At 42.2% G+C, this 23,691-nt stretch overlaps 3 protein-coding genes across 6 annotated transcripts in view; 1 reads left to right on the top strand and 2 right to left on the bottom strand.

Moving 5' to 3' along the window:
* Window positions 1-23,691, bottom strand: part of LOC119503730 (oocyte zinc finger protein XlCOF6-like) — a 353,206-nt gene that overhangs the window by 179,493 nt on the left and 150,022 nt on the right. The gene's annotated exons all lie outside the window — the stretch shown is intronic.
* Window positions 1-23,691, bottom strand: part of LOC119503768 (oocyte zinc finger protein XlCOF6-like) — a 337,366-nt gene that overhangs the window by 163,624 nt on the left and 150,051 nt on the right. The gene's annotated exons all lie outside the window — the stretch shown is intronic.
* Window positions 713-22,648, top strand: LOC119503736 (atrial natriuretic peptide receptor 1-like). 2 transcript variants are annotated; one of them, XM_037795679.1, is made up of 22 exons: window positions 713-1,307; window positions 3,845-4,569; window positions 5,409-5,599; window positions 5,987-6,100; window positions 6,888-7,047; window positions 10,318-10,412; window positions 10,550-10,685; window positions 11,087-11,171; window positions 12,255-12,375; window positions 12,483-12,557; window positions 12,676-12,753; window positions 13,367-13,471; window positions 16,593-16,664; window positions 17,159-17,318; window positions 17,449-17,604; window positions 17,777-17,945; window positions 18,094-18,240; window positions 18,601-18,724; window positions 19,751-19,819; window positions 20,698-20,872; window positions 20,956-21,054; window positions 21,595-21,740. In XM_037795679.1, the coding sequence occupies exons 2-22, from the start codon at window positions 3,855-3,857 to the stop codon at window positions 21,738-21,740; spliced, it is 3,192 nt and encodes a 1,063-aa protein (XP_037651607.1). In that variant the 5' UTR covers window positions 713-1,307; window positions 3,845-3,854. The 2 variants fall into 2 exon arrangements, with proteins under 2 accessions (XP_037651607.1, XP_037651606.1); XM_037795678.1 differs by lacking the exon at window positions 713-1,307 and adding an exon at window positions 2,398-2,705 and having other exon boundaries at window positions 21,595-22,648.

Here is a 23,691-nt window from a genome sequence, read left to right on the forward strand (position 1 = left end):
ACTAATATCACACTGTAAAAGTACTCTGTTACAATAAAAGTACTAATACCACACTGTAAAAATACTCTGTTACAATAAAAGTACTAATATCACACTGTAAAAGTACTCTGTTACAATAAAAGTACTAATACCACACTGTAAAAATACTCTGTTACAATAAAAGTACTAATACCACACTGTAAAAATACTCTGTTACAATAAAAGTACTAATACCACACTGTAAAAGTACTCTGTTACAATAAAAGTACTAAAACTACACTGTAAAAATACTGTTACAGTAAAAGTACTAATACCACACTGAAAATACTCTGTCAGAGTAAACGTACTCTGTTACAGTAAAAGTACTAATACCACACTGTAAAAATACTCTGTTTCAGTAAAAGTACTAATACCACACTGTAAAAATACTCAGTTACAGTAAAATTACTAATACCACACTGTAGAAATACTCAGTTACAGTAAAAGTACTATTACCACACTGTAAAAATACTCTGTTTCAGTAAAAGTACTAATACCACACTGTAAAGATACTCAGTTACAGTAAAAGTACTATTACCACACTGTAAAAATACTCTGTTTCAGTAAAAGTACTAAAACCACACTGTAGAGATACTCAGTTAGAGTACAGCCCCTCGGCCAGCAGGGGGCCTCTCTGCTTATTGTTGTCGGAATAAAATGTTAAAGTTTCGTCCTGAGTCTGGTTCATAGGAGCTGATCATCTACTGATCACCACCAAACCTCTGAGGATTATTAACACATCTAACAAACAGAATACAAAACATGTTTCCTCTCTGTCTGACACACACACACAGTATAGCCTACATACTGTGTGTGTGTGTGTGTGTGTGTGTGTGTGTGTGTTGGTACATTAAATCACAGTAATAGTACACGGTGTCAGTACTGCTCAGGGTCCATCAGGTAATTGAATTGTCCCTCCGCAGACTCTCAGGGGACAGAAGGGACGCGCACGCGCACATGTACTGTCAGCCCTCGTGCCCTCTACACCCCCTCGGTGCGTGCACGTGTGCGCGTGTCCGCCGGTGGCTGCTGTCGGTGTGTTGAGGAGCTGCAGAGCAGCAACGTTACCGGGACGGTTTCTCCGCTTTCTGTTGACTGGAGTGAACCGGAACCGGGCAGCGGGGCTCGAGTCTCCGGTCAGTCTCCGGTCAGTCTCCGGTCAGTCTCCGGTGTGACGGTGGAACGAGAACCGGGACTTCTTGTCTCTTTTCCTCTCCGGTTTGTTGCCGTGGAAACATCCGGTCCTCTGGTCGGTCTGAGAGCGTGAAGCGGCGGGAAGAGACGGACAGGTAAACACTGATCTCTGATCAGACTTTATTCATCTCTGATCAGACTTTATTGATCTCTGATCAGACTTTATTGATCTCTGATCAGACTTTATTCATCTCTGATCAGACTTTATTGATCTCTGATCAGACTTTATTCATCTGATCAGACTTTATTCATCTGATCAGACTTTATTCATCTGATCAGACTTTATTGATCTCTGATCAGACTTTATTCATCTGATCAGACTTTATTGATCTCTGATCAGACTTTATTCATCTGATCAGACTTTATTGATCTCTGATCAGACTTTATTCATCTGATCAGACTTTATTGATCTCTGATCAGACTTTATTCATCTGATCAGACTTTATTCATCTCTGATCAGACTTTATTGATCAGAAAACCGTGAAAGACCTGATTAATTTATTTTCATTGGATGTGTAGTTGGTGTTTGATCCAATGACTTTATCAATAATGGATCACTATCAGCAGAGTATTCAGATCCTTTACTGCAGTAAAAGTAATAATACACGCTGTGAAAATAGTCCACTACGAGTAAAAGTCATGCACTCAAAACCTCACTGAAGTAAAAGTATATTACCATCTAAATGTAGTTAAAGTAGTACTACAGTAAAAGTATTATCTAAATGTAGTTAAAGTAGTACTACAGTAAAAGTATTATCTAAATGTAGTTAAAGTAGTACTACAGTAAAAGTATTATCTAAATGTAGTTATAGTAGTACTACAGTAAAAGTATGTCGGTATCTTCCAGCTTCTCAGACTTGAATATTGAATATTACCAAATACTTTGACTGAGAACATTGTCTGTATTATTTATTAATTATTGTCATTATTATTGTTGATTATTATTATTGTTAATTATTATTATAATTGTTGAAATGCTTGTTGGGAAGTTGACAGTGATGAGACTTTTATCCGGAGGATGGACTGGATTCCATTCAAGAATATTTTGACTCGCCATCAACCAAACTCTGTACAATTTTTAGGGTATTTAATAAAAATCACAAAACTGAACATTTAATTTGTTTATGTAACTGTTGAATCATATTTCCTTTAAATTGTTAATCTCTCTGCATGATGGCTGCTAACTTCATTGTGATTTTATCAACAACACATGTATGAACCTTTAAAAGCCAACATGTGTGTTGATGTGTAGAAACGTCGTCTTCATGTCCTCAGAGACTCTTCATCATCATGTATTCATGTTCACCACATTAACCACCGTTTAATGTCCCTCTGGTGATGTCCATACATGGGGCCCACATGGGGGCCAAAGGGCAGCCGTTTATGGAGCCCACATAGACACACTGGCTGAGTTCCCAGAAATCCCAGCAGCTCCTGAAGAGGACGTTATTAACCCATTGGTGTTCTCTGAAGAAATGTTTAGTCAAACAAATGTGAGTTTTTCTTCTCATACTATATTTAGTCTTTGTGCACCTGAAGGGACCACTGTTTATATTACGTTATATATAATAATAATAATAATAATAATAAATATAGTGATAAATTGAGTCAGTCGTCCCATTGTGTTTCTAAAGAATAGATATAGTATCATAAGAAAATAATTACGACAACTACAAGGAGGAAGATATTTATTAAACACAATGTTAGTTAAATCCTGATAAATGTGTGATTTTTCATGTTATCTAAACATTTCACCATTTTACTGTTAGATAAAGACCCAAAGTACAACCATTCCAGAGTTAGATCAATCGGGACAAATATGGGTTGAGCTTTTATTGTGAAAGGTTTTTGTTAGGGCTGTCAATCGATTAGAATATTTAACCAAAAAATAACCTCACATATTTTTTATCTGTTCCAAATGTATCTTAAAGGGAGATTTGTCAAGTATTTAATACTCTTATCAACATGGGAGTGGACAAATATGCTGCTTCATGCAAATGTATGTATATATTTACTATAGGAAAACAACTAACCACACAAAACAATGACAGATATAGTCCAGAAACCCTCACAGGTACTGCATTTAGCATAACCAATATGCTCAAATCATAACATGGCAAACTGCAGCCCAACAGGCAACAACAGCTGTCAGTGTGTCAGTGTGCTGACTTGACTATGACTTGCCCCAAACTGCATGTGATTATCATAAAGTGGGAATGTCTGTAAAGGGGAGACTCGTGGGTACCCATAGAACCCATTTACATTCACATATCTTGAGGTCAGAGGTCAAGGGACCCCTTTGAAAACAGCCAGTTTTTTCTCGCCAAAATGTAGCGTAAGTTTGGAGCGTTATTTAACCTCCTTCATGACAAGCTAGTATGACATGGTTGGTACTGATGGATTCATTAGGTTTGGTTTCTGACCGTCGTCATCTTGGTTTTTGACCGTCTCCATCTATTTTTGCCACTCACTGTTTTTATAGTTTCGTATGATCCCAGTATCTTCACTCTAGTGTTAAAACTGAGCTGCTGAGACCTCCGAAACATCGTTTTAGACCAATCACAACAAATGTGAGCTTTTATTGTGAGAGGTTTTTGTAAATGTTCTGATTTCCCTGCCACTCGTCTGACAGGCTCGTCATCATGCTGTCCAGGTGGCCCCGTCCCTCACTGCTCCTCCTCTTCCTCCTCATCCAATCAACTGTGTCCTCTCTGTCTGCTGACAACACCACAGAAGACCTCCAGGAGGTGACTCTGGCGGCCATCTTGCCTCTGACGAACACGGATTATGCGTGGGCGTGGCCTCGCGTGGCGCCGGCGCTCCTCCAAGCGGTGCGCCGGGTGAACGCGGACCCCTGGCTGCTGCCGGGCCTGAAGCTCCAGCTGGTTCACGGCACCTCCGAGAACGGCGACGGCTTCTGCTCGGACTCCATGGCGCCGCTGATGGCCGTCGACCTCAAGCTGTCCCATGACCCCTGGGCCTTCGTCGGCCCCGGCTGCGACTACTCCTCCTCGCCGGTCGCCCGCTTCACCACACACTGGGACGTTCCCATGGTGACAGCCGGCGCCCGCGCCATTGGCTTCGAGCACTACTCGGCGGTCACCAACACGGGCCCCACCCACCAGAAGTTGGGAGAGTTCGGCCTGAAGATCCAGGACACCTTTGGCTGGCGGCAGCACGCCATGCTCATCTTCAGCGACAACAAGGACGCCAACGACGACCGGCCGTGCTACTTCGCCGTCGAGGGGCTCTACACGCTGTTCGGCAAACAAAACATCACCATCCGCGACCACGTCATCGAGACCGACAACGTCAACTACAAGGCGGTCGTTCAGGAGATCCGCGACAACGGCCGAGGTCTGCTTCCTGTTCACTTCCTATTCACGCTTCTTCTTCTCTTCCTTCTTTTGTTTCCTTACATCCTTCTTACATCCCTCCTTCCTTGTTGTGTTTCCTTACATCCTTCAGTCCTTGCAGTGTTTCCTTACATCCTTCCTTCCTTGTTGTGTTTCCTTACGTCCTTCCTTCCTTGTTGTGTTTCCTTACATCCTTCCTTCCTTGTTGTGTTTCCTTACGTCATTCCTTCCTTGTTGTGTTTCCTTACATCCTTCCTTCCTTCTTTTCATGCTTGACGTACTCAAGTAAAGTACAAGTACTTCAGATATGTACTTCAGTTAAAGTAGAGGAGATAAACAGGAAACACCATGAATATGTGAAGGGTTCTTCCTCTGGAGAGCAGGACCTTTCAAAATAAAGTGTCTCACACACACACACACACTGGTTGTGTGTGTCATCCTCTAAGTGAGGCCATCTGTTGCCGTCGGTGACGCTGGACAGTAACAGACAATTATGACCTCAGAGAGAGTTTAAATTACAGCATTAACCTGTTAAAGGAGGAAACAGTCAGAGCACGTTTACAGTTTAACCTCCCGGCTTTCTTCTTCTACTCATAGACTGTTACTAGACTGTTAATAGATGTGTTAATATATGTATTAATAAACGTGTTACTAGACTGTTAATAGATGTGTTAATAGACTTATTAATAGATGTGTGAATAGACGTGTTACTAGACTGTTAATAGACTGTTAATAGATGTGTTAATAGAGTTGTTACTAGACTGTTAAAAGGTGTGTTAATTTCAACCTGTGACTTCTTCTTCTTTGATAAAAGCTAAAAGGTTCTTGTTTCTTCTTCAGTGGTGTACCTGTGCTGCTCCTATGACATCCTCAGGACTCTGATGGTCCAGTTCTGGAGGGACGGGGTGGAGTTGGAGGACTACGTCTTCTTCTTCATTGATCTTTTTGCTGAGGGTCTGGGGGGGCTGGGCCCCATCAGGCCATGGTACAAAGGAGACCAGGACGACTCTGCCGCCCGCCACGCCTTCAGGGTGAGACATTATTATTATTAATATTATTTTATTATTATTATTTTATTATTGTTAACCTACCTGTCTGTCTGACAGAGTGTGAAAGTGTTAACCTACCTGTCTGTCTCTCTACCTGTCTGTCTGACAGAGTGTGAAGGTGTTAACCTACCTGTCTGTCTCTCTACCTGTCTGTCTGACAGAGTGTGAAGGTGTTAACCTACCTGTCTGTCTCTCTACCTGTCTGTCTGACAGAGTGTGAAAGTGTTAACCTACCTGTCTGTCTCTCTACCTGTCTGTCTGACAGAGTGTGAAGGTGTTAACCTACCTGTCTGTCTCTCTACCTGTCTGTCTGACAGAGTGTGAAGGTGTTAACCTACCTGTCTGTCTCTCTACCTGTCTGTCTGACAGAGTGTGAAGGTGTTAACCTACCTGGAGCCTCAGAATCCAGAATACCTTCAGTTTGTTGAAACTCTGAAGAACGACGCAAAGGACCTCTTTAACTTCACCATCCAAGACTCTCTGGTACCAACAAACCCATCATATATAATATATAGTATATAATATATACACTATAACATAAAAAATCTACGATCTAATATATATTATAAAACATATATAATATATTTATAATACAACATACAGTATATTTAAGGGTTAGAGAAGCTAGCTGTACATTATCTCACTTATTACACAGCTACTTACTGAAGAAATCAATAATTTGACACAAAAACAATCCTCCAGAGTCCAACATCAGAACTGCGTCCAAAGCAACGGTCTGTTATTCATAGCAATGTTCTGTTATGCATAGCAACGGTCTGTTATACGTAGCAACGGTCTGTTATACGTAGCAACGGTCTGTTATACGTAGCAACGGCCTGTTATACGTGGCAACGGTCTGTTATACGTAGCAACTGTCTGTTATACGTAGCAACTGTCTGTTATACGTAGCAACTGTCTGTTATACATAGCAACGGTCTGTTACAAAGAAATAACAGACACACACATACCCCCATGCTGACAGAAAATAGCCGAACTGAACATGCCACACACGTTTTACGGGTAGTAACGTTACTACCAGGCAGCGCCTGCGACAGTTAATACAATGGAAATATATATTTTTTAAGACGGGACGAAAAGTGGCATAAACTCTTTGATATTTCATAATTTAACGACTATTAGGAAAATTGAAAATTATGACCCCAGAAAATGTCCAAAAAATATGAGTAAAATATGTGAAAAATATCAGAAATATATAAATATATATATATGTAGACAATATGAAGCTGACGTCTGTCTCTCTCTCTGTCAGTATAACCTGATAGCTGCAGGTTTCCATGATGGAGTCATGATGTACTCCAAGGCTCTGAACGAGACACTGAGCGAGCAGAGACCAGGACCAGGACCAGGAGGAGTCCCGAGGCCCAGAGGAGACGTGGTGACCAGGAAGATGTGGAACAGAACCTTCTCAGGTGAGGACAGATGTTTGATTCCTCGTCCTCCTCTTTTCTCACGCGTCTCTGCTGGATTTATATTTATATTTATATTTATATTTATATTTATATTTATATATGTATATATTTATATATTTATATATTTAGTAGTACTGCCTTTTATATTCTTTATACTTCAATAGAGAGCTGAATGTACTACAGCCTGTAGGTAGTACTGGTGGGGACTATGGGGGGATCTGGGGGCCTCTGGGACTGTGGGGGACTGTGGAGGATGTGGGTCCCCTGCCGCAGTGAGAACCGGAGTCTCAGCAGTGTTTGGTACATTTTGGGACTGGCCGGCCATTCAGAGAGCTCGGTGTGGTTTTCCTGTCCTGGTTGGTGGTTTGAGTCCCAGACGTCCGGTCTTCATGTTCCCAGCTCAGCTGGTCCACATTTACTCTGCAGTGTTACGTTAACACGCTAGCACACTAACATGTTAACATGCTAACCAGAACGAAGTCCATAACCATATCACGGCGCTTTAAGGTTTGTTACAAACTGTGGAGCCCTCACTCATCACTGTGTATTGTACTCCAAAGTAAATTGGCCTGCTCTGTCAATACGTGGGTTTAGCCATTGGTATGTTTTTATTTATAAGGCTATTCTGGGTAGACTCCCCTGTTATTTATCTGTCTTTCTAACCAGAAAACATGGCAATTATGGGTTACGGTCTCAGGACACCATGCTTGTGACTGTTCCCAGAGTTCGGACTGAGTTGGGAAAGAAGGCCTTTATGTTTTCTGCACCATTTGCATGGAATAGCCTGCAAAGTGAACTGAAACTCCAGGACCTAGTCACTCTAAATGAATTTAAATGCATCGTGAAATCTATAGAAATGGACTCTATCGATAATTGTACTTGTTTTGATTGAAATAGGATTATATGGCTTCCCTGCACTTTTACGGTATGGCACCTTTGAGCTGATGTGTTTTAATGTATGTGTATGAAACTGTTTGTACTGTTGCCATTCTTGGCCAGGTCGCTCTTGAAAAAGAGATTTTAATCTCAATGGGTCTAACCTGGTGAAATAAAGGTCAATTAAATGAAAAGCTCACTTTAGTTTCTAAAACTAAAAATGTTTTCACTGTCAATATTATTATATATCAATATTATGATATTATTATATATTATATATCAATATTATTATTTATTATATATCAATATTATTATATATTATATATCAATATTTAATCTGTTGTTTCAAAACGTATTACGTTAAAAACCGAAAAGTAAATATTACCTTTATTATTTTATTACTTTATATTTTGTATTATATAATAATATTTTATTATTTTATTATATATATTGTATTTTATTATTATATTTTGTTATTTAAATGTATTATATTTTGTTTTATTATTTTATTTTATCAATTTATTATTATGTTATATTATAATATTACATGTTATTTAATTGTATTATTATATTTAATTATATGATATTGTATGACACTAGAGAACCTGGTGAAGCTGACCTGGTGAAGCTGACCTTAGTTTTCAGTCTAGAACAGGATGTGACAGGAAGTGACAGGAAGTCGTCTTTCACTGAAACAGCTGGAAACATTTTCAGGAAGAAGCTTAATGAACATGTGAGACCACTTTTAAACTGCAGTATTTGTACACAGTTTGTGTAAAAGTACCACCAGAGAACGGACCTCCAGCTCCAAGTATAAAACCCAAACAAAGACAGAAAAAGAAAATACGGGAGACAGATTTTCCCATAAAAACGTCTCCATCCATCAGCTGAGATGTTGTTTCAAACTTTACGTCTGTTGTTTTAGTTTGAGAAACATTTTAAAGACAAACAGACGAGACGTTTCATCATCAGAGACACAGAGACAGGAGTGGGAGTACAGAACAGGGACAGGACAGGAGAGGACAGAACAGGACAGAGAGGACAGAACAGGACAGGACAGGACAGAAGAGAGAGGACCGGAGTGAACAGGACAGAACAGAGAAGACAGAACAGGACAGGACCGGAGTGAACAGGACAAGACAGAGAGGACAGGACTGGACAGGACTGGAGTGAACAGGACAGGGCAGGGCAGAGAGGACAGGACAAGACAAGACAGAGTGGACAGAAAAGGACAGAGAGGACAGGACCGGAGTGAACAGGACAGGCCAGGACAGAGAGGACAGGATAGACCAGGAGGGGCGGTGGTAGGGGTGCTAGAGGGGTCCAGCTGTGGAAAACAAACGTCCATCACAGGAAGTGACATGTTGATATCAGGACTCAGCTGGAGACGGCCGACTAACGTGATTAGACACCTGAGAGCTGAGAGACATTTTATTTACTGTCATAAATAAATAAACACACATTTACATTTATGAATCTTTATGTATGTGTGTGAAGTGTGTGTATATATATATATATATATATATATATATATATACATCAGTTGGCGGACAAACACATCAGTTGGCGGACAAACACATCACAGAAATACAAAATAGAAATGAAAACTTCACCTTTTATTGTGAAGGACATAGTTTAGTTTCCTGCAGCAGGAAACTAATGTCATCACCCTGTCATCAGCAGGGTCAAAGGTCAAAGTGCAGTGACGACTCAGCAGAAACTAAAAGTTCAACACAACAAACACAGTAAAACAAAACCAAAGAAGAGCGAGACAGGAGACATGGGGGGTCGTAGTCCGTGATGCGGGGGTCGTAGTCCGGGATGGAGGGATGGATGGATGGATAGATGGATGGATGATGGATAGATGGATGGATGATGGATGGATGATGGAGGGATGGAGAAGAAACTGGAGTTCTTCTTCAATGATTGTAAACAAAGTTGTCAACATGTTGACGGCAGCAGATTTCACTATGAGAATAAGATTCATCAACCATTCACTCCATTCACTTTTTACAGTAAATAAGCTGTTCAACTGAACTGGAACCAACTTTAAACGTCAACATTAATATTAAATATGTGTGTGTGTGTGTGTGTGTGTTACATTCCTGCTTGTCATCTTCTTGGACGACTTTAATCAACAAAAACAAACACCGAGTTCATTCGTTCTTTTTCTGTCTAATAATATTTATATCTGTCAAACTAAATATATCTTAGACAAAAAAGGAAAGAATATCATTATTATTCATAAAAGTATATACGTCTATAATACGCATCATCATACGAGTAATCAAGAATATATGTCTATATACGTCTATAATACGCATACAGTGTGTGTATATATACAGTATATATGTATATATATGTGTATGAGCATGATGTGTTGTGTGTCTGCAGGAGTGACGGGTGTGGTGGAGATGGACGAGTTTGGGGACAGACAGATGGACTTTGCCGTGTGGGACACGACCGACGTTGAGTCCGGAGAGTTCCAGGTAAAACACCTGAGTCATGATGTTATCGCCATGATGTCACATACCTGAGAGATGAGAGCGTCCTCAGTTACATGTCTCTCAGGTGTCTTCATACTGTATAGTATTTATCAGCTGTGTGTGTGTGTGTGTGTGTGCAGGTGGTGTGTGTGTACAACAGCAGTATGAAACAGCTGATCATGCAGGGTGGGCGGAGCTTCCAGTGGCCAGGTGGCGCTCCACCTCCAGACGTCCCAAAGTGTGGCTTCAAAAACGACAAACCAGCCTGCCTCGCACGTACGCACCCACACACGCATATATATATATATATTTATATCACTACCATAAAGCATGACCATTCAACCTGCATGTTCTATCAAAGATATTAAGGAATACATATAATCAATCCAAATGGGATAAGCGGTTACGGATAATGGATGGATCAATATTATACTATATTATATTAATATTTATTACATTAATATTAAGTTAAAACCTCTCCAGGATCTACTCTATTGAAAACATTTAATCGTGTCTGATATTCAAGTCATCGTTAATAGACGAGTGTTGGCGGAATATTGTTCTCTACAGCGGTATTCCAGATGTGTTTATTAATGGCTAAATGTCCAACTGTCCTCCCACAGTTACCCACATAGACACACTTCTTGTCTGTTCTAATGTCCGTCCCTCCTCTCCAGGTACCGTGACGATGCAGCAGATGGTTGCCATAGTGATCTGCTTTGTCTTTGTCATCATTGTTACTGTGACGGTCTTCATCTACAGGTGAGACACTGTAGACACTTTACCTGGGCGGCTGTAGCTCAGTGGGTAGAGTGGGTCGTCCTTTAACCACAAGGTTGGCGGTTCGACCCCGGCTTCTAAAGTCTGCATGTCGAAGTGTCCTTGAGCGAGACACTACACCCCAAGTTGCTCCCCGGGCGCTTACAGCAGCCCAGTGCTAAAGCCTAAGTCCTAAAATACTTAGGATGGGTTAAATGCAGAGGTCAAATTTCATGGATGTAAATGACGAATAAAGGTTAACATTTTAACATTTACTAGAACATCCTCACTTTACTAGAATGTCCTCACTTTACTGGAACATCCTCACTTTACTAGGACATCCTCACTTTACTAGGATGTCATCACTTTGCTAGACCGTCCTCACTTTACTAGAACGTCCTCCTTTTACTAGAACGTCCTCACTTTCCTAGGATGTCATCCCTTTACTAGAACGTCCTCACTTTACTAGAACGTCCTCCTTTTACTAGAACGTCCTCACTTTCCTAGGATGTCATCACTTTACTAGACCATCCTCACTTTACTAGAACGTCCTCCTTTTACTAGAACGTCCTCACTTTACTAGAACGTCCTGACTTTACTAAAACATCCTTCTTTTACTAGAACGTCCTCACTTACCTAGGATGTCATCCCTTTACTAGAATGTCCTCACTTTACTAGAACATCCTCACTTTACTAGAACGTCCTCACTTTACTAGAACGTCCTCACTTCACTGGGACGTCCTCACTTTACTAGAAAGTATTCATTTGGTTTTAGAAGTCCTTGGATTGTTTTTAATTTGAGAGGAACTGGACTGGACTGGACTGGACTGGACTGGACTAAACTGGACTGGACTGGACTGGGTTGAGGATTGATTTAAACTGTTTTAGCTTTACTCCATTAGATTCTTCCATGATGCTCCAGGACTCTGGAAAGATCTTCTTTTTCTGTCTCACTCAGTCGTCTATCTCTGTTTTTTCCTTCTCTCAACACACATAAACATGGACTCTACGAACACAAACACACATGACAATCACACACACACACACACACACACACACACACACACACTCCTGTCCGTTGAACAGGAAGTTGAAGCTGGAGAGCGAGCTGGCGGCTCAGCTGTGGAGAGTTTCCTGGGACGACGTCCAGATGAGCAACCTGGACAAAGTCCTGAGGAGAGCCTGCAGCAGACTCACTATGTCTCTGGTAACACACAGTAACACACACTCACACATTTACACACTCACACACTCATTTAAATGGTTTCCGGTACCTGCTGACTGGACTAATTGGTTCATCCTGATTGGCTGCAGAAAGGATCCACCTGCGGCTCTCTGATGACCATGGAGGGGAACTTCCAGATCTACACCAAGACTGGATACTACAAGGTGTGATGCCACCTTCCACCACCTGCCGACACTCTCTGACTCCTAACATCCTGATTGGACAGATAACGCTGTAATAACGAGAATAACGTGATGATGTCATGAATTCTGTCTCCTGCAGGGAAACCTGGCAGCCATCAAGTATATCAACAAGAAACGAATCGAACTGACCAGGAAAGTTCTGTTTGAACTAAAACATGTAAGAACTCCATCTATCTACCTACCAACTGACCCACCAACTGACCTACCTACTGACCTACCAACTGACCTACCTACTGACCTACCTACTGACTTACCAACTGACCTACCTACTGACCTACCAATTGACCTACCAATTGACCTACCAACTGACCTACCACTGGACCTCCCTACTAACCTGCCAACTGACCTACCTACTGACCTACCAACTGACCTACCAATGGACCTATCAACTGACCTACCAACTGACCTACCACTGGAGCTCCCTACTGACCTGCCAACTGACCTACCAATGGAGCTATCAACTGACGTAAATACTAAGGTTGAGTGCTGAGTATCTTGTTTTGGGGTTCAGTGCCTTGTTTGTAGGATTTTGATGGTCTTGGTCGAATTTAGATCTACTGACAGATCTACCTACTTATCAAATGACTGACCGACTGGTCGAACTACCAACTAACCTACCTACCGACAGACAGACCAACCTACCCGCCTATCTACCTATTGACCTACCAACAGGCCTACCTTGAGTATCTATGTTAGTGGTTCAGTCCCTTGCTTGTAGGATGTTGATGGTTTGGGAGGGATTTGAACCTGCAGCCTCTGTGCTCTTACAGATGCGAGATGTTCAGAATGAGCACCTGACTCGCTTCATTGGCGCCTGCATTGACGCGCCAAACATGTGCATCATCACAGAGTATTGTCCCAGGGGCAGCCTACAGGTACAACTCACCTAACTCTGTACCCTTCTATCAACCATCTGTACTTCTATCAATCCTTCTATCAACCATCTGTACCCTTCTATCAACCCTTCTATCAACCCTTCTATCAACCCTTCTATCAACCCCTCTATCAACCCTTCTATCAACCCTTCTATCAACCATCTGTACCCTTCTATCAACCCCTCTATCAACCCTTCTATCAACCCCTCTATCAACCCTTCTATTAACCCCTCTATTAACCCTTCTATCAACCCTTCTATTAACCCCTCTATTAACCCCTCTATCAACCCTCTATTAACCTTTCTATCAACCATCTGTACCCCTCTATCAACCCTTCTATCAACCATCTGTACCCTTCTATCAACCCCTCTATCAACCCTTCTATCAACCCCTCTATTAACCCTTCTATCAACCCTTCTATCAACCCCTCTATTAACCCGTCTATCAACCCCTCTATTATCCTTTCTATCAACCCCTCTATTAACCTTTCTATCAACCCCTCTATCAACCCCTCTATTAACCCCTCTATCAACCCCTTTATTAACCTTTCTATCAACCCCTCTATCAACCCTTCTATCAACCCTTCTATCAACCCCTCTATTAACCCTTCTATCAACCCTTCTATCAACCCCTCTATTAACCCCTCTATTAACCCCTCTATTAACCCTTCTATCAACCCTTCTATTAACCCCTCTATCAACCCCTCTATCAACCCCTCTGTCAACCCCTTTATTAACCTTTCTATCAACCCCTCTATCAACCCTTCTATCAACCCTTCTATCAACCCCTCTATTAACCCTTCTATCAACCCTTCTATCAACCCCTCTATTAACCCCTCTATTAACCCTTCTATCAACCCTTCTATTAACCCCTCTATCAACCCCTCTATCAACCCCTTCATTAACCTTTCTATCAACCCTTCTATCAACCCTTCTATCAACCCTTCTATCAACCCCTCTATTAACCCTTCTATCAACCCTTCTATCAACCCCTCTATTAACCCCTCTATCAACCCTTCTATTAACCCTTCTATCAACCCCTCTATCAACCCCTCTATTAACCCCTCTATTAACCCCTCTATTAACCCCTCTATTAACCCTTCTATCAACCCTTCTATCAACCCTTCTATTAACCCCTCTATTAACCCCTCTATTAACCCTTCTATCAACCCTTCTATCAACCCCTCTATCAACCCCTCTATCAACCCCTCTATCAACCCTTCTATCAACCCCTCTAACAACCCTTCTAGCAACCCCTCTATCAACCCTTCTATAAACCCCTCGATCAACCCCTCTATCAACCCTTCTATTAACCCCTCTATTAACCCCGCTGTCAACACGTCTATCAACCCTTTACACCTCTTTATACCCCTCTGTCATCCCTTTATACCCCTTTTCATACCTTTATACTACTTTATACCCCTCTGTTTGCCCTTTATACCCTCTATCATCCCTTTATACCATTTATATTCCCCTGACAGCTCTTTGTATCCCTTTATACCCCCTGTTATCCCTTTATACCTCTTTATACCTCTCTGTTAGCCCTTTATACCTCTTTATACCCCTTTATCAGCCCTTTATACCTCTTTATACCCCTCTATCAGCCCTTTATACCTCTTTATACCCCTCTATCAACCCTTTATACCCCTCTGTTTGCCCTTTTAACCTCTTTATACCCTCTATAAGCCCATTGTACTACCAGTATTATACATTATGAACCCAGTATCAGTATAAGTCCACTGTACTACCAGTATTTTATATGAACCCAGCATCAGCCGTCTATCAGCTCCATATGGCTTTCCAGCAGTTCTCTATCATTCCTTCATACATCAGATGTTCTCCCACCTCTCAGCTATAGTTATTTGTCAGCACTGTAACTTAGCAACCTCCTGGCACGGTAACCTAGCAACATGACATCACATGTCAGCCAGCTGTAGGAGGATGTGGGCTGCGTGGGGTTTGGGTTGATGCCAGATGACCGCCGGATCTAAGGAAGTGCTCGGGTAGTTTGAGTTATTCAGTGTACTGAGAGGAGGAAGACTTCATCACTGAGAGGAGGAAGACTTCATCCCAACCGTCCATATTCAGACAGGATTAACAGTCCAGGGGGAACAGAGGGTTAAATATTCACCTCAGGATGTCATCATCTCTGATGTCCATCCACTATAAATCTATAAATCAGTCTCGCAGTGATCAGTGATCATGGTCTGTATATTGACTTTGTGCCGAGTATACAGATGCAGCTCTCACTTTGGTTATACAAGGACCGGATGGCTCGTAACAACGACCCCGGTACCCCATATTCCCGCAGTACCCCCCACAGGACCACCTGGGGTACCCGGTCATAAGCCTTCTCCAAGTCCACAAAACACATGTAGACTGGATGGGCAAACTCCCGTGACCCCTCCAACAGCCCCGGAAGGGTAAAGAGCTGGTCCACTGTCCCATGGCCAAGACAGAGTCCACATTGTTCCTCTTGGATCTGAGGTTCTACAATCGGTCAGAGCCTCCTTTCCAGCACCGTAGAATAAACTTTCCTGTGATACCCCGATAGTTGGAGCACACCCTCCGGTCCCCCTTCTTAAAAATGGGAACCACCACCCTGGTCTGCCATTCTACAGGAACTGTCCCCGACCTCCACGCAACACTGAAGGGACGTGTCAGCCAGCAATGTCCAACAATGTCCAACAATGTCCAACAATGTCCAACAATGTCCAGCAATGTCCAACAATGTCCAGATCCTTCAGCATCTCAGGTTGAATCTCATCCACCTCGGCGCCTTGTTATATAAAAACACTGACAGTCTCATCTTCATCAGCTCAGAGTCCTGATGATGATGATGTTCAGGAGGAGGCAGCTGTGTCATGTGATACACACACACACACACAAACACACACACACAGTAACACACACACACACACACACACACACACACACACACACAAACACACACACACACAGTAACACACACACACACGCACACACACACACACACACACACACACACAGTAACACACACAGCGAGCTGTTATTAGATTGTGTGAATCACAACTGTAGTCAACAGACGCACTGACACTGAGTATGTATTACTGAGTGTGTATAACTGAGTGTGTATTTTCCAGGACCTGATGGAGAGCGACAGCATCACTCTGGACTGGATGTTCAGATACTCTCTCATCAACGATATCGTCAAGGTAACGGCCTGTCGCTGCGGTGGGGGGGGGGCGGGGCTACAGACAACAGTCACAGCTGTGTCCCCCCCCACCTCCTCCTCCTCCTTCTCTTCTTCATCATCTTCATCATCTTGTTGTGTCAAACACAGTCTACAGCTGACCCCGTTTATTTAAATACGTCTTTATTTCCATCAGAGATCCCTTCAAAATAAGAGTCAATAATACATTTATTTCCTGTAGTCTTTCTGCATCACAGGGATCATTTTAAATGTTAGTTTAATGTTTCAGCGTAACTGAGCTCCTAGAATGAGTCTAGGATAACCTGTGTATATACAGACACACAGAAATGTCCCATTAAAACCATTAAACCATTAAACCATTAAAACCATTAAAACCAGTAGAGCATCACATCCTGAGTCTGTTCTATCAGGCTGTGATCTGGAGCTCTGGGGGTTAATACACATACTGATGATTATTGTTTATTGTTGTTGTTTATTGTTTATTGTTGTTATCAGGGCATGTTGTTCCTCCACAACAGCGTCATCGTCTCCCACGGCAACCTGAAGTCCTCTAACTGTGTGGTGGACAGTCGCTTCGTCCTGAAGATCACTGATTATGGTCTGGAGAGTCTGAGGACCAGCAGCTGCCACGAGGACACGCACGCCCACTACGCACGTAGGACTGAATTATATTAATATATATATATATATACACAGTATACTGTGTATATATATATATATATATGTACAGTATACTCTATATATGTACTGTATATATATGTATTATTATATATTATTATGTGTAGGTCAACTGTGGACGTCTCCGGAGCTGCTGAGGACAGAGTGTCCCCCCCCCTGTGGGACTCAGAAAGGAGACGTCTATAGCTTCAGTATCATCCTGCAGGAGGTCGCTCTGCTGAGAGGAGTCTTCTACCTCGATGCCCTCAACCTCACTCCTAAAGGTATATATACATATACTGTGTATATATATATATATATATATATATATATATATATACACAAAAACGGTCCTCAAGAGTCCGACATTGAAACTGCAGCCATAGCAGCGCTGTCCCTGTGTCCCCCCCTCATTTAAAGACCCTGTCCCTGTGTGTGTCCCCCCCCCCATCTTAGAGATTGTCCAAGCGGTGGTTCATGGCGATGCCCCCCCCCTCCGTCCCTGGCTGTGCGTCCACAGTCACAGCGAGGAGCTCGGCGTCCTGATGCAGCGCTGCTGGAGTGAAGAACCTGGAGACAGACCGGACTTCAACACCGTCAAGATCCTGCTGAGGAAGCAGCACAGGTGGGGGGGGACACAGGTGAAGGGGGGGAAAGTAACATTTAAGTGTTCTTTACTGCTAAATTCAAGTGTCACTCTTTCACTCCTCACTGTCATCCTGTCTGTCCTGTCTGTCCTCCTGTCTGTCCTCCTGTCCTGTCTGTTTCTTCAGGGGTTATGGGTCCAACATCTTGGACAACCTGTTGTCCCGTATGGAGCAGTACGCCAACAACCTGGAGGAGCTGGTGGAGGAGAGAACGCAGGCGTACCACGAGGAGAAACGCAAGGCCGAAGTACTACTGTACCAGATACTACCACAGTAAATATAAATACTACTACTGTACCAGATACTACCACAGTAAATATGAATACTACTACTGTACCAGATACTACCACAGTAAATATAAATACTACTACTGTACCAGATACTACCACAGTAAATATGAATACTACTACTGTACCAGATACTACCACAGTAAATATAAATACTACTACTGTAACAGATACTACCACAGTAAATATAAATACTACTACTGTACCAGATACTACCACAGTAAATATAAATACTACTACTATATCAGATGCTACCACAGTAAATACTACATAATATTGCTGTTGTACCAGGTACTACCACAGTAAATATGCTACAGTAATACTTCATGATGGATTTGTGTTTCAGTTCCGTAGCAGAACAGTTGAAACGAGGTGAGACGGTTCAGGCCGAAGCTTTCGACTCCGTCACCATTTACTTCAGTGACATCATCGGCTTCACCTCCCTGTCTGCTGAGAGCACGCCACTGCAGGTCAGTAGAACCCAGTAGAACAACACTTCAATACAGTAGAACTCAGGACAACCCAGCAGAACAACACTGCAGGTCAGCAGAACCCAGCAGAACAACACTACAGGTAGGCAGAACCCAGTAGAACAACACTACAGGTCAGCAGAACCCAGTAGAACAACACTACAGGTCAGTAGAACTCAGTTAAAAAACACTACAGGTCAGCAGAACCCAGTAGAACAACACTACAGGTAGGCAGAACCCAGTAGAACAACACTACAGGTCAGTAGAACTCAGTTAAACAACACTACAGGTCAGCAGAACCCTGCAGAACAACACTACAGGTCAGCAGAACCCAGTAGAACAACACTACAGGTCAGTAGAACTCAGTTAAACAACACTACAGGTCAGCAGAACAACATTGCAGGTAGGCAGAACCCAGTAGAACAACATTACAGGTAGGCAGAACCCAGTAGAACAACACTACAGGTTAGTAGAACTCAGTAGAACCAGGTTCTCCTATCCTTGCTAATAGCGTAACGGCCAATCCAAATAAGTAAACACATGAACAGAGTGTTCTCTGGAGGAACGTCACACAGAACAGTAGGACTCTGGAAACACAAGGACTCCATCTAGTGGTGGAACCGGTTATTACCGCAGACCACAGGACCAGGGCAGAACCATTTCAGAACCACATTAATCTCTCTGGTCCAAAAAGCAGAAGAAGAATTTGAATACAGAAATCATTTTCTGCTGCTGTTACTCAGTTAATCTCAGTAGAACAACACTACGAGTCAGCAGAACCCAGTAGAACAAATGAAATCATTGTCTGCTAGCTGTAACTCAGCTCAGTAGAACCCAGTAGAACAACACTACGGGTCAGTAGAATTCAGTAGCTGTACCTCAGTTGATCTCCCTCCCAGTAAACTCTCTGGTGTTCTCAGGGGAACTGACAGATATGTAAAAGAGATCTTTGATCTGAGCGGGAGGAACCTAACCTAAAAAATGAAATATAAATTACATCATGTGTTTTTGTTTTATTATTTCCAGGTCGTGACCTTGTTGAACGATCTCTACACCTGCTTTGACGCCATCATCGACAACTTTGATGTTTACAAGGTAAAACTTTCCTTGATCAACGGCGATAAAAAACAGTTAAAGGGACTGTTTGTAACTTTTTACACGTATCAATCACCTGGGTCGGTGTCCCATGCGCGCTGGCTACGTGTGGCTACGTTGTTCAGACTCAGACTCCAACACAAAGTACACGGAAGCACCAAAACCTCAAAGTTATATCTAGTGAAGCCCGTCTGTTAAACAGTGTAGGCCGCGGTCGGAGGACGCGGGGGGACCGTAGCTTTGGTCTCCAGGGCTGGAGTCTCTGCTGTACTCTGCTCCTCTGCCTGCCTTCCCTCACACATCGCGCTCGTTCTCGCTCCACCTCACGTTCATGCGCGCACACTACACACTGCAGAAGAGTTAGTTTAGCTCTGAGAATATCTAGTGAATGTACAGTGGACGTTTGTGCAGAAATAACTGCTGCAGCTCCTCCAGACCAACAGAGGTTTCCTGTGACTTGTGAAGTGATGGGGCTCCGCAGCGAGAAATGTTATCGTCTCCGACCGGGTGCCGGTGTCTCCCCTGTTCCCTCCGACCGCGGTCGGGAGGCTGAAGCAGGAAAAGCCAACACTAGGATCAGCAGTGATTCACGCTAACATTACTGCCAAGCAGCTGAAATATAGAGTGATATTGTGCTTTTAGCTGATTGTGTTGCCTCACTCTTTTATAGCAATGCTCGTTCATGTCTATGTAGAGCGAGCAAGCATGAGCCCGACGCTGACTTTCGTTGACTTAATACCCACAGGTGTCGCTGTTAACAAGCATTTCTGAAAGTTACAAACAGTCCCTTTAACACATGTAAAAGGTTCCACATACTGTAGAACCTTTAGAACTTGTTACTGTGATAACTCAGCTGTGGCACTCGGTGCCGCCCTTAGGTGGAGACCATCGGCGACGCCTACATGGTGGTGTCCGGTCTGCCGGTGAGGAACGGGAAGATCCACGGGCGGGAGGTTGCCCGGATGTCCCTTGCCCTGCAGGACGCCGTCACAAGCTTCAGGATCCGACACCGAGCCAATCAGCAGCTCCAGCTACGCATCGGCATACACAGCGGTCAGTGATCGTGCTTTAAATGTACGATGAAATGTGATTGATAATGTATGTGCAATACATGTAACCAAGTACTTTTTTTGCAGGTCCGGTGTGTGCAGGTGTGGTCGGGCTGAAGATGCCCAGGTACTGTTTGTTTGGAGACACCGTCAACACAGCGTCACGCATGGAGTCCAACGGAGAGGGTAACACACACACACAACATCAAACCATAGACTGTATAAAATATGGACGTAGTCTCTGTGATGTCACTTATACATTAGACCGCCACATACGGGTACTTCACAATAAGTCAAGGCCACGCCCCCTTTTGAAGATCCCATAGACTTCAGTGTGATCTGACGTGTGTTTGATTATAGTTTGGCAAGTTCGTATTCATTCATCTCGTTATTCAAACGTTTGTTTTATACACATGTCTAATAATTATTTAACGACCTTGCCTGAACCTGAGCGTCGGAGATACCTTAATAAACTTTACCTTTACTTGTGACAGAGTATTTCTACACCGTTGTATTAGTACTTTTACTTTAGTAACAATTAGAATTTAAAAATTTTAGAATGCAGGACTTTTAGTTGATGTGGTGACGTTGATGTGGTGACGTTGTTGTAGTAATGTTGTTTTTGTGGTGAAGCTGTTGTTGTTGTGGTGACGCTGTTGTTGTGGTGACGCTGTTGTTGTGGTAACGTTGTTGTTGTGGTGACGTTGTTGTTGTTTGTATGTGCAGCTCAGAGGATTCATGTGTCGGAGGCGACCCGTGAGGTTCTGCAGGAGTTCGGCTGCTTCCAGCTGCAGCTCAGAGGAGAGATTGAGATGAAGGGAAAAGGACGCATGAGGACATACTGGCTGATGGGAGAGGACAACAACGACTGACGGAGGAGAGGACAACACCGACTGACGGAGTAGATTCACGACACCGACTGACGGAGGACAGGACGACAACAGACGGAGGAGAGGACGATACTGACTGATGGAGGAGAGGACAACGACTGACATAGGAGAGGACAACACCGACTGACGGAGGACAGGACGACAACTGACGGAGGAGAGGACGACAACTGACAGAGGACAGGACGACAACTTACGGAGGAGAGGACGACACCTACTGACGGAGGAGAGGACGATACCGACTGACGGAGGACAGGACGACAACTGACGGAGGACAGGACGACAACTGACGGAGGAGAGGATGACATCGACTGACGGAGGAGAGGACGACGACTGACGGAGGACAAGACGGAGTGATGTCCTACAGGACAGACTGACAGACGTCACAAACAACCAGCTGGTATTAAAGCCCTCCTCCTCCTCTCTTATTGGACGTTGACCTCTGACATCATTTTAAATGAGGGATCAGGATTTGAGGATTTAAACAGATGAATGTTTCACTGTAATAATAAATCAGTTGAAGTTAATTGTGTAAATACAAAAATCAACTGTGTGTGCTTTATTCTCTCTGTTTTATTGTCATTATTAAAGTAACATTTGATTTTATTTTGTAATAATTTCTGGACAGAACTTCTCCATTCAAACCAAAGAATACATCTTTTTATTATTGATTATTGGGAACTTTATTCTTCTTATATGTTGTGTTTTATGTTTGTCTGTAGACATATTTTTGTATGTTTAGCTGGAAACTGACTAGAAATAATTAAAAATGTGTTAATTGTAAATGTAAAAATTGATATTAGTTCCTATTAATAATTTCCAGGAAACTTCTTGGAAATAATTTGTAAATTTAAGGACCTGTAAAATAAAGTGGATATTAAAACTACAATACCCAGAGTTCTAAGTGTCTCAAAAATCAGCAGAAGTTCAGTTTGGAAATCAGGAATTTGGCTTGAAAGTGTTTCTGTTGTTGAATTAAAGACAGTTTTATTACACTGAAGTTCCTCCATCGAGATGTCACAATAAATACGAGAAGAAATGAACTGCTAATCTTTATCATCTTTTTATTTAAAAGTTCTACCTGAAGCATTCACAGCCTGAACTACTAGTATTTATTTACTACACAAAGTATATTCCAGTCCTTCATCAGTAAATTGAGTATAAACTCTGCTTGGTGTCTGTGGAAGTTACAAGACATATACTATATGTAGTATTTATTTATATTTTGGTCAAACCAAACCTCATTCAATAATTAATATATAATATAATATATATATTATAATTCACTATTATTTATTAATTCTAGTTTGCTGGCCATCAGAGCAGAAAACACTGAATCATGTGAACAATCACTCTACAGAAGAACTGTACAGAAGTACTGTACAGAAGTACAATTTTGCGGTACTACAGTAGTATTCTATTTCCTGCTACTTTCTAATTCTACTCCACTACATCTCAGGAGACAGCTTGAGTTACTGATGACTTTTCAGAATACGATTTTAAATGCAATAAGTAGTAGTACTTGAAAGTATGAGGCTTTACTATTAAACAGTATAGTGTACAAATTACCTAACATTACACCATTAAGTATTAATATCCAATAATACTATTTATTATGAATGCATATTTCACAACACTCTGAAAGGAAGGAGTACTGTTTCTACATAATAAATACTTTTGATACTTAAGTATATTTTGCTAATACTTTTTTTTAAATGCAGGACTTTGACTTGTAACAGAGTATTTTTACACTGGTATTAGTACTTTTACTTCAGGACTTTTGCTTGCAACGGAGTATTTATACACTGGTAATAGTACTTTTACTGCAGTAACATTTAGAATACAGGACTTTTGCTTGTAACAGAGTATTTACACACTGTGGTGTTAGTACTTTTACTTCAGGACTTTTGCTTGCAACGGAGTATTTATACACTGG

This window comes from Sebastes umbrosus, chromosome 15, assembly GCF_015220745.1.
Source record: "Sebastes umbrosus isolate fSebUmb1 chromosome 15, fSebUmb1.pri, whole genome shotgun sequence".
Lineage (NCBI taxonomy): Eukaryota > Metazoa > Chordata > Actinopteri > Perciformes > Sebastidae > Sebastes > Sebastes umbrosus.